The 12466-nt window shown below is 52.7% G+C and overlaps 4 protein-coding genes across 4 annotated transcripts; 1 reads left to right on the top strand and 3 right to left on the bottom strand.

Moving 5' to 3' along the window:
- Nucleotides 1–42: 42 nt before the first annotated feature.
- Nucleotides 43–2676, bottom strand: BO86DRAFT_400459 (beta-glucosidase; the record flags this gene model as incomplete). Its single annotated transcript, XM_025673706.1, has 7 exons — nt 43–1342; nt 1390–1552; nt 1604–1850; nt 1912–2134; nt 2196–2248; nt 2301–2494; nt 2550–2676. The coding sequence occupies 7 exons, from the start codon at nt 2674–2676 to the stop codon at nt 43–45; spliced, it is 2307 nt and encodes a 768-aa protein (XP_025526912.1).
- Nucleotides 2677–3766: 1090 nt separating this feature from the next.
- On the bottom strand, nt 3767–6470 carry BO86DRAFT_419705 (transcription factor domain-containing protein; the record flags this gene model as incomplete). The annotated part of the gene is made up of 8 exons (XM_025675140.1): nt 3767–4140; nt 4230–4468; nt 4523–4933; nt 4987–5725; nt 5927–5960; nt 6039–6135; nt 6201–6276; nt 6338–6470. 8 exons carry the CDS (start codon nt 6468–6470, stop codon nt 3767–3769), a joined length of 2103 nt encoding a protein of 700 aa, XP_025526911.1.
- Nucleotides 6471–6713: 243 nt separating this feature from the next.
- BO86DRAFT_448799 (MFS general substrate transporter) lies at nt 6714–8649 on the bottom strand (the record flags this gene model as incomplete). Its single annotated transcript, XM_025676663.1, has 4 exons — nt 6714–7201; nt 7262–8281; nt 8353–8534; nt 8610–8649. The coding sequence occupies 4 exons, from the start codon at nt 8647–8649 to the stop codon at nt 7061–7063; spliced, it is 1383 nt and encodes a 460-aa protein (XP_025526910.1). The 3' UTR covers nt 6714–7060.
- Nucleotides 8650–9824: 1175 nt separating this feature from the next.
- On the top strand, nt 9825–12385 carry rglB (polysaccharide lyase family 4 protein). Its single transcript, XM_025674510.1, has 4 exons — nt 9825–10655; nt 10711–10802; nt 10858–10872; nt 10922–12385. The coding sequence occupies exons 1-4, from the start codon at nt 9992–9994 to the stop codon at nt 12140–12142; spliced, it is 1992 nt and encodes a 663-aa protein (XP_025526909.1). The 5' UTR covers nt 9825–9991; the 3' UTR covers nt 12143–12385.
- Nucleotides 12386–12466: the final 81 nt, after the last annotated feature.

Here is a 12466-nt window from a genome sequence, read left to right as displayed (position 1 = left end):
CCTCTCCTAGACCCATATCTGACCAGCCTACATGGAACGAATCTACACGGTCAACGTCAACTCGCCCGTGAGAGGCAGATCCCGACTCGACCGCCCGACATACACCTGATAATCTCCCGTCTGCAGCTCCCACGCCTGCGCCTCAACATTCCACGTACTCAGATCGCGCCGCGTCAGGGAAAACGAGACAGCCACCGTCTCGCCCACGGGAACATTGACCTTGTCAAACCCACGCAGCTGCCGAACCGGCCCATTGGGGATCCCCACGTACAACTGCGCGACCTCCGCCCCGTCCACAGTCCCAGAGTTCTGCACCTGCGCCGTGACATTGGCGAAGACATCCCACAGATGCGGGTTACCTCCTTCCTGAATGTCGGCACTTGGTGGGTACTGTGTCGCCTCGACCGATGTCCTCTGGATATCCAGCCCGGAATAGTTGAATGTAGTATACGAGAGCCCGAACCCAAACTCGAACTGCGGGGTGATGTTCTCCTTGTCAAAGGCGCGGTAGTCGATGTAGACGCCCTCAGTGAAATCGTCCTGTGGGAAGAGGCCGTACGGCGCCACAGGCTGGACCGGGTGCAAGACAGCACCGTAGTCAGATGCCTGCTTGGCAACTGTGTAGGGTAGTCGGCCGGAGGGGTTGGCCCGGCCGTACAGCAGGTCGACAACGGCTGTGCCGGTGTCTTGACCAGGAAGGTGGGCGAGGATCACAGCAGTGACATTTTCGTGGTCGATCCAGTCGTAGACGAGGCGAATGCCTGCGTTGTGGATCACGACGATCGTGTTGTTGCATTGGTTGGCGACGTTTGTTACGAGCGTGTCGCTGTCCGCATCAACGAGACCCGGCCGGTCGCCGCCTTCGGACGCGTAGCTGTTGATGAAGACGAGGCAGGCGGAGGAGGCGGGGTCAACATCCGGGTCATTGGAGCTCACATCCCATAGTACTGCGGTGTTGTCTTCATAGGCTTGTTGCTGAATGGCATCGAGAGGCGCGATAATATAGGCTGGGCTGTTCGAGCCGGAGCCGCCGCCAACCCAGAGGGTGTAGTTCTGGATGGCCGGCATGACACTGTCGAAGGAAAGGGTTAAGCTTGTGGACTCAGGGGCTTTGGCATCGTATCCGAACACGGAGACTAGAGGGGGCGATTGAAGGGGTAACGCAGAATCCTTGTTCTTGACAAGGACGTGGCCCTCAATTGCGCTTTGGAGTAGAGCGTCCTTCTCGTCGGCGGAAGTTCCGATGACAATTTCGTGCTCGGAGTAGACGTCTTCGGGCATGCCGATTCCAGGGGAGGGGAAGTCGGTGTCTTGGTTCATTTGATACCAGGACGCGATGATTCTGGCTGGGTCAGTGAAGAACCAATTAGTGGATGTGGCCTGGCTTACCTGGTGACCATGTCGTCGAGCCTTGATGCTTCCATACTACCATTGGCAATAGCGGTAGTGAGGTTGGAGCCCCATGTGGTAGTACTTGGCATGACCATGTCTAGCCCGGCATTGGCACCAGCAATCCCGGCGTGCTGTGCACCCCAGTCGGTGACAACATAGCCTTCTGTGTATTAGCGACGGTGCTGGGTGGGGGGTAGTTCAGGTCTCTTACCTTGGAAGCCTAGTTCAGTCTTCAATAGTCCATTCAGCGTCTTGCTATTCTGGCAGGCGTAGGAGTTGTTGACCCGGTTGTATGAGCACATGACAGATACGCTTCCCGCCAGCACGGCATCTTGGAAGGGCCAGAGGTAGAGTTCATGGATGGTCTTATCGTCGATGTTCGAGGATACCGAGGCAACAGTGACTCCATTCTCTGTCTCGGGGTTTCTGTTGGTCTCTTGCTCGTTTCCGATGTAGTGCTTCGGGTGCCTCAATCAGCATTCACACATGGTGAGATACAGTAAAGGAGAGTATACACACCTTCACAGAGACACCAACACCGGCCTCCTGCACACCCTGGACTGTCTCATACACCAGCGCCCCGCTGAGATAGGGATCAGTGGAGAAGCCTTCCCAGTTCCGCCCGCCTTCCGCGACACGACCGATGGGGCCAACCACAGGGCCCAGCAGAAGGTTGACACCTTTTCGATGAAACTCTTGTCCCATGTACAGAGCCCGTTGGTGAGCAAGAGTTTTGTTCCAGCTAGAAGCGAGAAATTAGCAGGTGATCTGAAAAACTCAATCGACCGCTAAAGCATGCGTACCTTGCTCCAACATGGATGCCACTGGCCCAACCATTCACGAAATCCGTTCCACGCTGAGTACTGTGCTTAGAAAAGAAAGCTTCAATACTGCCTGGGTCCACATACCAGTCCATTCCCTGCATCCGACACACAGTAGCCGGGAAAGCCTAGACGGGAGACTGCTGGAATATTGCCCGAGCATCCATTGCTGGCACTGTAGCCTGCCGTGAAGTTGACTTTCTCCTCGTCTGTGAGCTGGGCGACGAAGCTCTTTGCTTTCTCGTAGGCTGCAGCCCATCCACCGGCACCGGTCCCCTCGGCTGAAGTGCTGCGTGAGTCGTGGATGACAAAGGAAAAGATCATAGGAAAACATACGGGAGGGGTAGACTGGCGGAGAATCGCCGTAGAAGTAGGTATCGCTGGTGATGTTCTGCTCAGTTGGTGCGGCGGAGCAAAGAGAAAGACCGCCCAGAAGGGCGATCAAGGATCCAAAGCTGTGCATTCTGCTGCCTCTGTACTGCCTCTGTGCTGCCTGTTTCTACACTCTCCCCCAGCGACTTCATGGCGGTATTTATCCCTCAGCCTAACCTTCCTAGCAAGGTATACAGAAGGAAAAGCATTTTTCAAGACCCCAGGGAACGCCGGATATCCCGCACCCATTGCCTGACTAGCGGGTAAATGTCGGCGAATAAACCTGAACTCGACTTAATCATGACGGTCATGTGCAGGTTCTAGGAGAGAGCGGTGCTGTGGGTGAGTGAGGAGTCGATACATAGGTAGATGGCGATGGAGTGAGTGCCGGCTCACGAGTCAGTCACCGGATCTTGACCCCCACATGCCGTTCCTCAGCAATCCGGGGTTGTCCCACTAGCCCCACAATGACCAGGATGGCAGGCTAAACAACCAGTCCGGAACAAGTCCGAGCAATAGGAACAGCGAGAGAACCATGCGTGACGTGATGCAACCCCGCATTTATCCCCCAGGACTTTGGACGTAGTTTATGCAGGGCATTGACCCCTGCTATGTTGGGGTTGGTGGCAGTGTGTACAGTCCATGTACAAAGCAACACAGGGATAGACGGCATTTTTGATCGCCCGACTGTTCTATCCTGCCCTCTGTAGAGTTGTATAGTGGTTGAAGACCTCGAGAACAAAATGCTAACAAGCAACAAGCGCCAGTTCTTGGTTATCGCCTTGGTCAAATGAACGAAGAATCATGCCATCCGCACGGGCTTGGCTGGCTGAAGCTTGTTGGCAGACTTGGGCAGACTTGGGGTTCGGGGCATGGACCACCGAAAGTAATCCTTCGTTAGCTCGGTCTTCGGCCAGAGAAGTCGGCAAGTAGAAGAGGGGGTGTCCAGTTGTGACTGGGGAAGTTGTTGTATCAGGGCAACTCGAGCCTAAATGGTTGGATTGGGCCGTGTGCTTCTGATTGCCAAGGCGGCTAGAGTGAGGTCTGTGAGAGAAACGCAGCATGCGGGGTATGTCGCTCCTATAATAGCAGAAGTTAAAGTGCAAAGTAGTAATGCTAGGAAATCTCTGCAAGGTCCGTGACTAGCATCAAGCCAACACTCTCGGTCACCCGAGCCCCGCTCAGAATAAATTACTCGGGACGCTGTTCAACCACGACATATCCTGGAAGTCCAAGAGATCAATTCCCTCAAACAAGCCAGTGTTGAATCCCTCCCCAAGCGACACATCTCCGAACCCAATCGACGTGGAAGACCCCGTTGGAACGGTCTGGACGGGCACCTCCTGGTCCGTCGAACCGCCCTCGGACACAACGCGCTCGTAAAGTATCTCTAATGCGGCAACACATCGACGAGCGGATGTGCTATAGCTGTGGTATCTGCGAAGGATCTCGAGGGCATGGTTCCAGCTTTCAGTAATGGCGGGCTCGGTAACTTCTTCCAAGATTGCTGGGCAGAGGCGTCCGGCGATTAGAACGGTGGCAGCTGTGTAGACGTCTGTTTCCAGTCAGTTGATACAACTCGAGTCCTATCTACTAAGTACAGGAAAGATAAGTAGGAAATTTGGCCAGGGCTCAGATGCTCACAGAGAATGTTATACCACCATGCTGGAAGTGGACCGGCCGATCCGTCGGCGGGAATGTGACCGTGGATCAGGCCGATGACCTCCTGCGCAACTTTGACGGAGATAATAGAGCACTGGAGAGCTATACGCTGGGGAAATGAATCTTGAAGAGAAATGAGGGGGTCGGCGACTCCGATATCGCGGGAGGTACAGTATTTAGACAAAATGGGTCGGAAAAGAAGCATGCGTACGTGAAGGAACCTAGAGGTTTTATATCAACACATATCTTTCGCAATCGAGATTGAGATATTTTACCGTGCTCGTAGTACAACGCTCTGATGGTAGAACATTTTGTCGCCGTAAGCAAGAGAGGCATCGCCTCGTAAGTGCTCTGGCAAAGTTCGTGACCACGTGGTGAGCGCTCGGTCCAATTCGAATAGCGTATGACCACCTTCCGTAGTATGTTTGTTGAAATAGAAATCATAAACATCTTCCGGGCTCTCATTGGGATTAGGGTTGTACAGACTGAGGAGAATATCGTTCAGGATCTCGTAGAGCTCTAAAGATTTGGCATAGAATGCCATCACAGAAGGTCGACCAGTTGGTTGGATTATGTCGGTGCCTGCAGAGGGTATATACTCCTCGTCAACAGTCGCTGGTAGCGGCACGGAGCCACCGGACGCTTTAGCTATCATGGAAGGGCGACCGAAAGTCATGGAGATTACCCTAGGACTCGGTTAGCGTCTGTGAGTGGGAAAAGAGGCGTGGGCTGTTCTGACCTGTCCATCAACACGCATCCGTGCCAGATCTTCCGGGCCAGCTGCTTTTCCTGAGGATTACGTAGGCGAGCACTAGTCTGCGGAAGATGTAGTCCCAGACTCTGTGCATTTCGAATGGCCAACCCGGTAACGATCCAGCACTGATGAGCGGAGTCCGTGCTCTGGAGATACTGGGCCATGAGCAGCAAACACTGAATGAGTTCAGCGGATCCTGTATTCCACAGATTGAATTGAAGAAGATTTTTGGCACGAGAGAAAAACGCATCTGCCGACGCCTCACGCTCTTCGGGTGGAATAAAGTCAGCTAGCTGACAGGCCAACGCAAATATCACGTTGAAAGTGCACATTAGCATATTTTCGTCCGAGTGAGAAGGCTCTCCAGTCCAGAGCCTTGAATATTCATCTCGTAGATTCAGACTATCGATGAGGGGATAAAGTGGGAAGACAAAGGTCCAGTAAACCTCCATCAGACTGTCTGCTGTTTTCCGAGGCGGAAGGACGTAGTTGGAAATTGTAGACGGACGCTGTATCCGCGAAGACTTTAGACCGGACGATGATGTCGCTCCAAGAGCTGAGTTGGATGTTCCGCGATATGGTGACGGTACCCTCTGATCAATAGCGGTTCTGATTTGTCGAATGAAACTGGCAGCACTGGAGCTTCCAAAGAAGCCTTGGGCTAGTCGCTCTTCTTCCACCTCGCCCATCATTGCGTTCACGCCATCTGTATGCTGCCGCGGAGCTTGCCTTTCAATAGGAGCCGGATTCTGGCACACTGCATCCTTGTGCATACAGGTCGATGCAGCGTCCGGGGTTTGTTCGCATAAGAGGCATGGCGAAAGAGATCTAGCCCCGCTATCACTGACTGAGGTGGTTGGTAGACGCTGCCTATGACTCGTGAGGGATGGAGCAACTGCGATCGACGTTGGCGTCTGCAGCGGACTCGGTAATCGAGTCTGAGACTCAAAAGAATTAGCCTAATGAGTCTCTCCAAGGTGTGTCTGAGGACCTCAAACTTGGGGACTATAGTCATTTAGTCAGACCCAAGGGCTTACCTGCGGAGACCCTGAGCTCAATGACTGAGCACTATCCACCTGTGCTCTCACAGGGTTTTCAAGCAGCTTTAACCGATTCTCAAGACCTTTGACATAGCTTCCCCGGAGCAATGTCAGCAGATGATGATATAATTGATGTCTGAGACACAAGGCAGAACTGACCTTTGCATCGCTCGCTTCTTGTCTCCAGTATAGATGCACTTCTCTCGATCTCCTTTCCTCACACATGGCCCACATACTGCACAACACGCGTCAGATCAATCAGCGATGGTAAAAGTTCAGCTTCGGACCAGACATACCGGGATGGATGCCGTCACACCGGACCTTCCGGACGCGGCATTCATCGCACGCGACCGTGATCTTGTGACGTTTGTGTGGAGTAGCAGAGCCATCTGCCGAAGACCAGCGTTTTGAAGAAGGTAGACTAGTCATAGATAGATTAGTAGCAAGGTGTTAGCACATTCGCGTGCTTTGTCCAGGTCTGGAAGTTTGATAGGAGGCGGAAGGAATTCCGGGGCATGAGGCCACGGGCAAGTGCGGGCGGGAGCGTCGGATCCGATTCCGTGGGTCCAGCCCCCTTTGGGTTGGGAACGCCAGTTCAGTCAGTTATACTCGATTAATCCTCTTGTTATCCACTCTTTATGGCTTTTATGGTTCTCCTTCTATTTCTTCACTCGACCGTTCACTCCATTGCCTGAAGACGATTGCTTTCCGCCGCCAAATTGCCTGAAAAAAACAGGTCAAAGATGAGCATGGCATACTCTACTGCATCGAAAAGACGAGCGTTGACGAGATCGCATACGTAAAAGTTGAACGAAGACCTCCTTGATAAATAAACTACTTCAGGATACTGACAACCTTCTATCATACTACTGTCATCACTTGTCCAAGGGCATTAATTCGGATGCTATGTTATAGTCTTGACAGTACATGACTTCTTCCAGAACCGTCCATCTTTGACAAGCTATGCGTACCTTGGGTTACTCCCCCTGATTTAATTCGACCTGCCACCTAGTCAAATGTTACCAGTCAGACTGCGTGGCGACTACGTGCACGGCAACAATCGGCAGCATGGCGCACGCTCCGACAATTGCACACATAACCCCAGCCGCACCAGCCAACCCCAATGTATCGAACATGTCTGGGAAATAGAACGGACCAATCTAGCCGCAAAGCACTCACAGTCAGCGAGAACCTCAGATTCAACCACTTGGTAAACTCACGAATCCATAAAGATGGCGAAACACGTTGATGCAAACCCCAATATCTGTAGCCACCTCGCGATGGCTATCAATGGCAAAAGAGATCAGGATGGTGGTGATCACTTGGTTACCGAAGCTGGCAATTGCTGCGCCCACGCAGGGAGTCACGTTCCAGGACGTGGCCTTGCTAAGCTGGAACCCCCAGACCAGAAGGCCGGCGATGACGGTCCCGAAGCCGACATAGGACAACCAAAGACGGTCTGCTGGGCGGTAATGGCCTCTGCGTTTCTGAAGAGCTTGCAAGAAACGGTCGGAAATGGGACCGCTCAGCTGCTCGCCGAGCAAGCAGCCGATGATGATAGCAATGAACTGCAAGCCGATTTGTTGCGAGTCAAAGCCGAATTTCTCCCCGAAGGCAATGGGCATCTCCACAATGAGGGCAATGTTTCCGTAGCAAAAGACTATGGCGTGAGCACAGGCGGGAATGAGGACACGCGGAAGCCGCACGTAGAAGAGGGGCTCGACAAATTCGCGTGCCTTGAAAGGCCGGGGGTTCATTCGGCGTGGGATGAATTTGTGGTAGAAACGGGATTTGTGGGGGCTTGCAGCGGGAGTGTGGCTGTTCTCTGGGATGTGAAGAGTTTCTTCGCCCAAGAACAAGTAGGCGACGAGCTGGCAAAAGTTCATGATGGCAAAGATCCAGAACATCCATTGGTAACCAATGTGTTTCGTCACAAAACCCATGATGAAAGGTCCTCCTGGCGTCCCGAGAGTGAGCATCAGCGTCCACCACCCCAGCTTCTGAGCTCGCTTTTCAGGTTCACAGAGCTCCGTGATGATGCCGCTGCCTATGCCCATAGGTGGCGAGATAAAGATGGCTGTCAGGACGCGTGTGGCCATTTGAGTTCCATAGGTCGTGCAGCGAGCTCCACCGATGTTGCATACCATGCTCCCGAGCACCGATAGTATGAAAATATGATAGCGGCCGTAGATCGAGGTAAGAGGCTTCCAAAATAATGGGCAGATCCCTAGAAGCAAGATCTAGGAGGTATGGGTGTGAGCTGGGGTTTTATAGACCTTCCATCACGCACAGTGAAAAGAGGCCGACTAACCTGCATCGAAGTGAGATAGCTTGCTTGCGGCACCGTAACCCCGTACACCTCGGCCATGGTGTCGTATGCTGGGATGATGCCTGCAGCCATGAAGGTCGCGACCATTGAATGAAAAGCAACCATCAGAATCTGGGCATTTTTCTTCCACTCTGGCCATTTCTGAGGGTTGGTCGAGGAGGCACCTGACCAAGTCTCGCAGACTTGCTCTGGCTTTCTAGAGGATACATCTTCTAGATGAGTTGCAGTATTGTACTCACCTCCTTTGACATCTGAATTAGACGTATCTGGAGCTGACATATTGCTTTTATCGGCTTTTGAGCAAGGAGAACAAGGAATTATGCGGTCTAGCGCCACATCAAACGAGGAGACAATATCTCGCCACCTCTCAAATGCGAAGCACTAATAGCAGCGGACAGGAGATTCTGACGAGCAGATTGGTAATTCCACGTCTCTTCTCCTCGCGTCGTGCTGGACCCTTTATACCATGTTCCGTCCGCTCTTCTTTGATACCCCATCTACCCCATGGGGAAAGATAGTGTGTAGATTCCCAGCTGAAGCGGGCCTGGATCCGCACTTCCATAGCGCACGGCCGTCATGGCCAGGGTCTCATTGGGACAGCTCCATTATATACACTCTTGGCACTTGAAAATGAGAGGAATTGTTTCCGATGAGGCTCGAATTGCGGCCAGAACTTCGCTTACCCGAGGGTATACCCGATACCATTGTAGAAGTATCGGGTCTGCATCCGATACCATCCTTGCCATCCATGATCCGTCGGAAACGATCCACTAATCAACCTTATCCGTTCAAGTTCTCGGGGCTTATTTAACAGTGGCTCTCGAGCAACTTGAGCGTAACAGGCGCACCGTGGTCCAGCCGCTTTGAATCCTAGGAAAGGCGCCAGTGCTTGCGATCTGACTTGCTGAGACCTACAAAAGAGGTGTCAATCTCGGATGCAGTTCCTGATAGATGAAACCGGAATCCTGTTCAATACCTGTGGATATTGCCACTCCATTGATGTCAACACTCCCTCACACATCCTGCCAATCTACCCCGTGCTTGTCTCTCCTCCATGGTGGCTCGATACGACCAGGAGATAGTTGCACAGCTCGTGGTCACATTGCAAGACCTGCTACTGATCCGATAAACAGAAGCAGGGTCAGGATGTAGGGGATAGAGGGGGAACTGAGGATTGGGAAGCAGTTGGAGGTACTGTACTGTTGTAATGTTGGATCCCCGCACCGAGTCCGCACAGCGTTGCATGCACTTCCAGGCATCATGTCGGGTGAATGAAGGCCGAATAAATTTTCCGTGAGAGATTGCATTCTGCTTGGCCTGCGGCTTCCCCCGCATTTTGGTCCAGTTTCTCCCCAGATCATAGGCGAAGGCGGGGGACCTTCCGCTTCGATCGTCCCTTGGCATTTCCTGCAACCCAACAACCATCGCTTCGAATGCCACCCAGCATGTTGACTTGCGCTGCAATTGTTTGTCATGAGTCAGGACGATCGTTCATCCGGGATGATCTGTGTCCGACGGCTTCCATCATGCCACCGACTATAAAAGCAAGACGACAGTCAGTGCGTCATCTCACGATGGCCAGGGACTTCGCTGTCGAAATCCGTCTACAGAATCAGTCACGATGCGCCCAGCTCTTTCCTTTGGCGTATTGGCGACATGCCTCACCTTAGCCTCTGCAACACTGCGAACCGGCCAGAATGAAAGCACGATCACTCTGGCAAATGACCGCCTAACCGCGGTCTTTGCAACCAACAAAGGCAGAATAGTTGACCTCACCCTCGACAGCCAGGATCTGCTCGGTCCCCAATCAGGGGACACAGGGACCGGTCCCTATCTGGATTGCTACTGCATTCCTTCGGGCTTCTACACACCCGGATCCACAAGCCCCAGCATGGAAGTCGTGGAAGGGACAGATGCTACGGGCACCAAATATGCCGGTGTGATCATGAACGAGACGTACCCTCCGACAGGTCAGCAATTCCAACAATACTGGTTCCTGCGCGACGGCGAGACAGGTCTGCACACCTTCAGTCGGCTCGCCTACTACAATGAGACCACGCCGTTCTTGCGCAACTTGCAGGAGTTCCGGACCCTCTTCCGGCCCAACACGGATTTGTGGACGCACCTGACTTCAAGCGAGGTTCAGACTGCTCCCCTTCCCAGTGCAGAGGCCATCAGCAATGAGATCGTCGTTCAGGATGCCACTTGGACATTCAACAATACCCCCGACGATGCGTACTATACTCAATTCTCGAAATACTTCACCAAGTATACTTTCTCAAATGGTCAGTGCTATTGATCCTTCATCTTCTATGTCGCATATGGCTAATAGTTCCGAAGATTGGCGTGATAACTCGGTTCACGGTATGTATGCGGATGGGACCACATCCGATGGTACGACATACGGAGCGTGGCTGGTGATGAACACAAAGGTGAGGTCCATTCACAATGAGCAGCACACAGAGAACTAACTGTAATACTTGCTAGGATACATACTATGGTGTACGTTACTGTCACAAATAAACCTCCTCTACTAGGCTGATCATACTAGGGACCCTTGCATTCCGATCTTACCGTTGATGGTATCGTTTACAACTACCTGGTGTCGAATCACCACGGAGAAGGAACCCCGAACATCACCTACGGTTTTGACCGCACTTTCGGCCCTCAGTACTACCACTTCAACGGCGGGAAGGGGTCCAAATCAACCTTGGAGGAGCTGAGATCTGATGCTGAAACATATGCGAACCCCAGCTGGAATGTGAAGTTCTATGATTCGATCGCCAAGCACGTGGTCGGGTATGCACCTTCGAGTGTCAGAGGTACAGTGCAGGGACACATCAAGCTCCCTAAAGTAGCAACCCGACCGATCGCTGTACTCACGGTAGATGGACAATACTTCCAGGACAACTCAGTCGACCCTTCATCATACCAATACTGGGCGGAGATTGACAAGAACGGGAAATTCAGCATTGACCACGTCAAAGAGGGCAAATACCGGCTCACTGTGTATGCGGACGGTGTCTTCGGTGATTATGAGCGCGACGGCGTGCGAGTACAGGCTGGCAAGACTACGAAGGTTCAGGGGGCTTGGGTTGAGGAATCCGCAGGCACCGAGGTCTGGCGGCTAGGCACTCCCGACAAGTCATCGGGAGAATTCCGCCGCGGCGTTGCTAGAGACGAAACCCATCCACTGCACCCTCCGCAGTATCTGATCTATTGGGCCGCCTATGACTGGCAGGAAGACTTCCCCAACGGAGTCAATTACACGATCGGAAGCAGCGATCCTGCCACGGATTTCAACACGGTGCAGTGGTCCGTGTTTGGTCCGACCCCGGACAATCCCGATGTCGAGTACGACACCACCCACGATTGGACTATCAACTTCAATCTGAATAAGAAACAGCTGCAGAAGCGGAAGACGGCGACGTTGACCATCCAGCTTGCGGGCGCGAAGACCGCGTCCGGTAACACCGATGTATGGAACCCAGCCGAGGAATACAACAATCTCTCGTTGGAGAGTTATATCAATGGCCAGGAGGAGCCCTTGAGCATGGTGATCGGATTCAATCAGTCCAGTAGTTGCATTGTCCGGTCCGCCGTCAGTTGCTACCAGGTTCGATCACGGATGGAGTTCCCAGCTGACTGGCTGGTGGTCGGAAATAATGTCTTGACATTGCACCTGCCGTACAATGCCACGGACACGGAGACGGCGATTTTGCCTGGGACGGTATATGTGCAGTATGATGCCTTGAGATTGGAGGTGTCATAAGAATGGAGACATGATCGGTAGCGCGCAGATTGAATAAGGTGTACTTGTACCTGCTTTTCCCCCATTAGGAACCAGAAATCAAGAATGGGCCCAATATTGGGACTTTCGTTGCAGCCTGAGGCATTAATGTCTTATGCCTCGACGAGTTATCCCGTGTCCTGTTGCACACGCAATAAACTGAGGACAAGATGCTCGGTGAAGACGAGCAAAACGATGAACCAGTGCTCGGTGCATAGTAATTTCGAGCAAAACAGACTGAGCATAGACGGTATGGGCTGATCAATTAATCAAGTTGACAAGTTGATGAGTGATCGCCCCTCCATC

This window comes from Aspergillus japonicus, assembly GCF_003184785.1.
Source record: "Aspergillus japonicus CBS 114.51 unplaced genomic scaffold BO86scaffold_30, whole genome shotgun sequence".
Taxonomy (NCBI): Eukaryota; Fungi; Ascomycota; class Eurotiomycetes; order Eurotiales; family Aspergillaceae; genus Aspergillus; species Aspergillus japonicus.
Note: the sequence above shows the minus strand (reverse complement) of the source record. Positions and strands in the feature narration are given on the sequence as shown.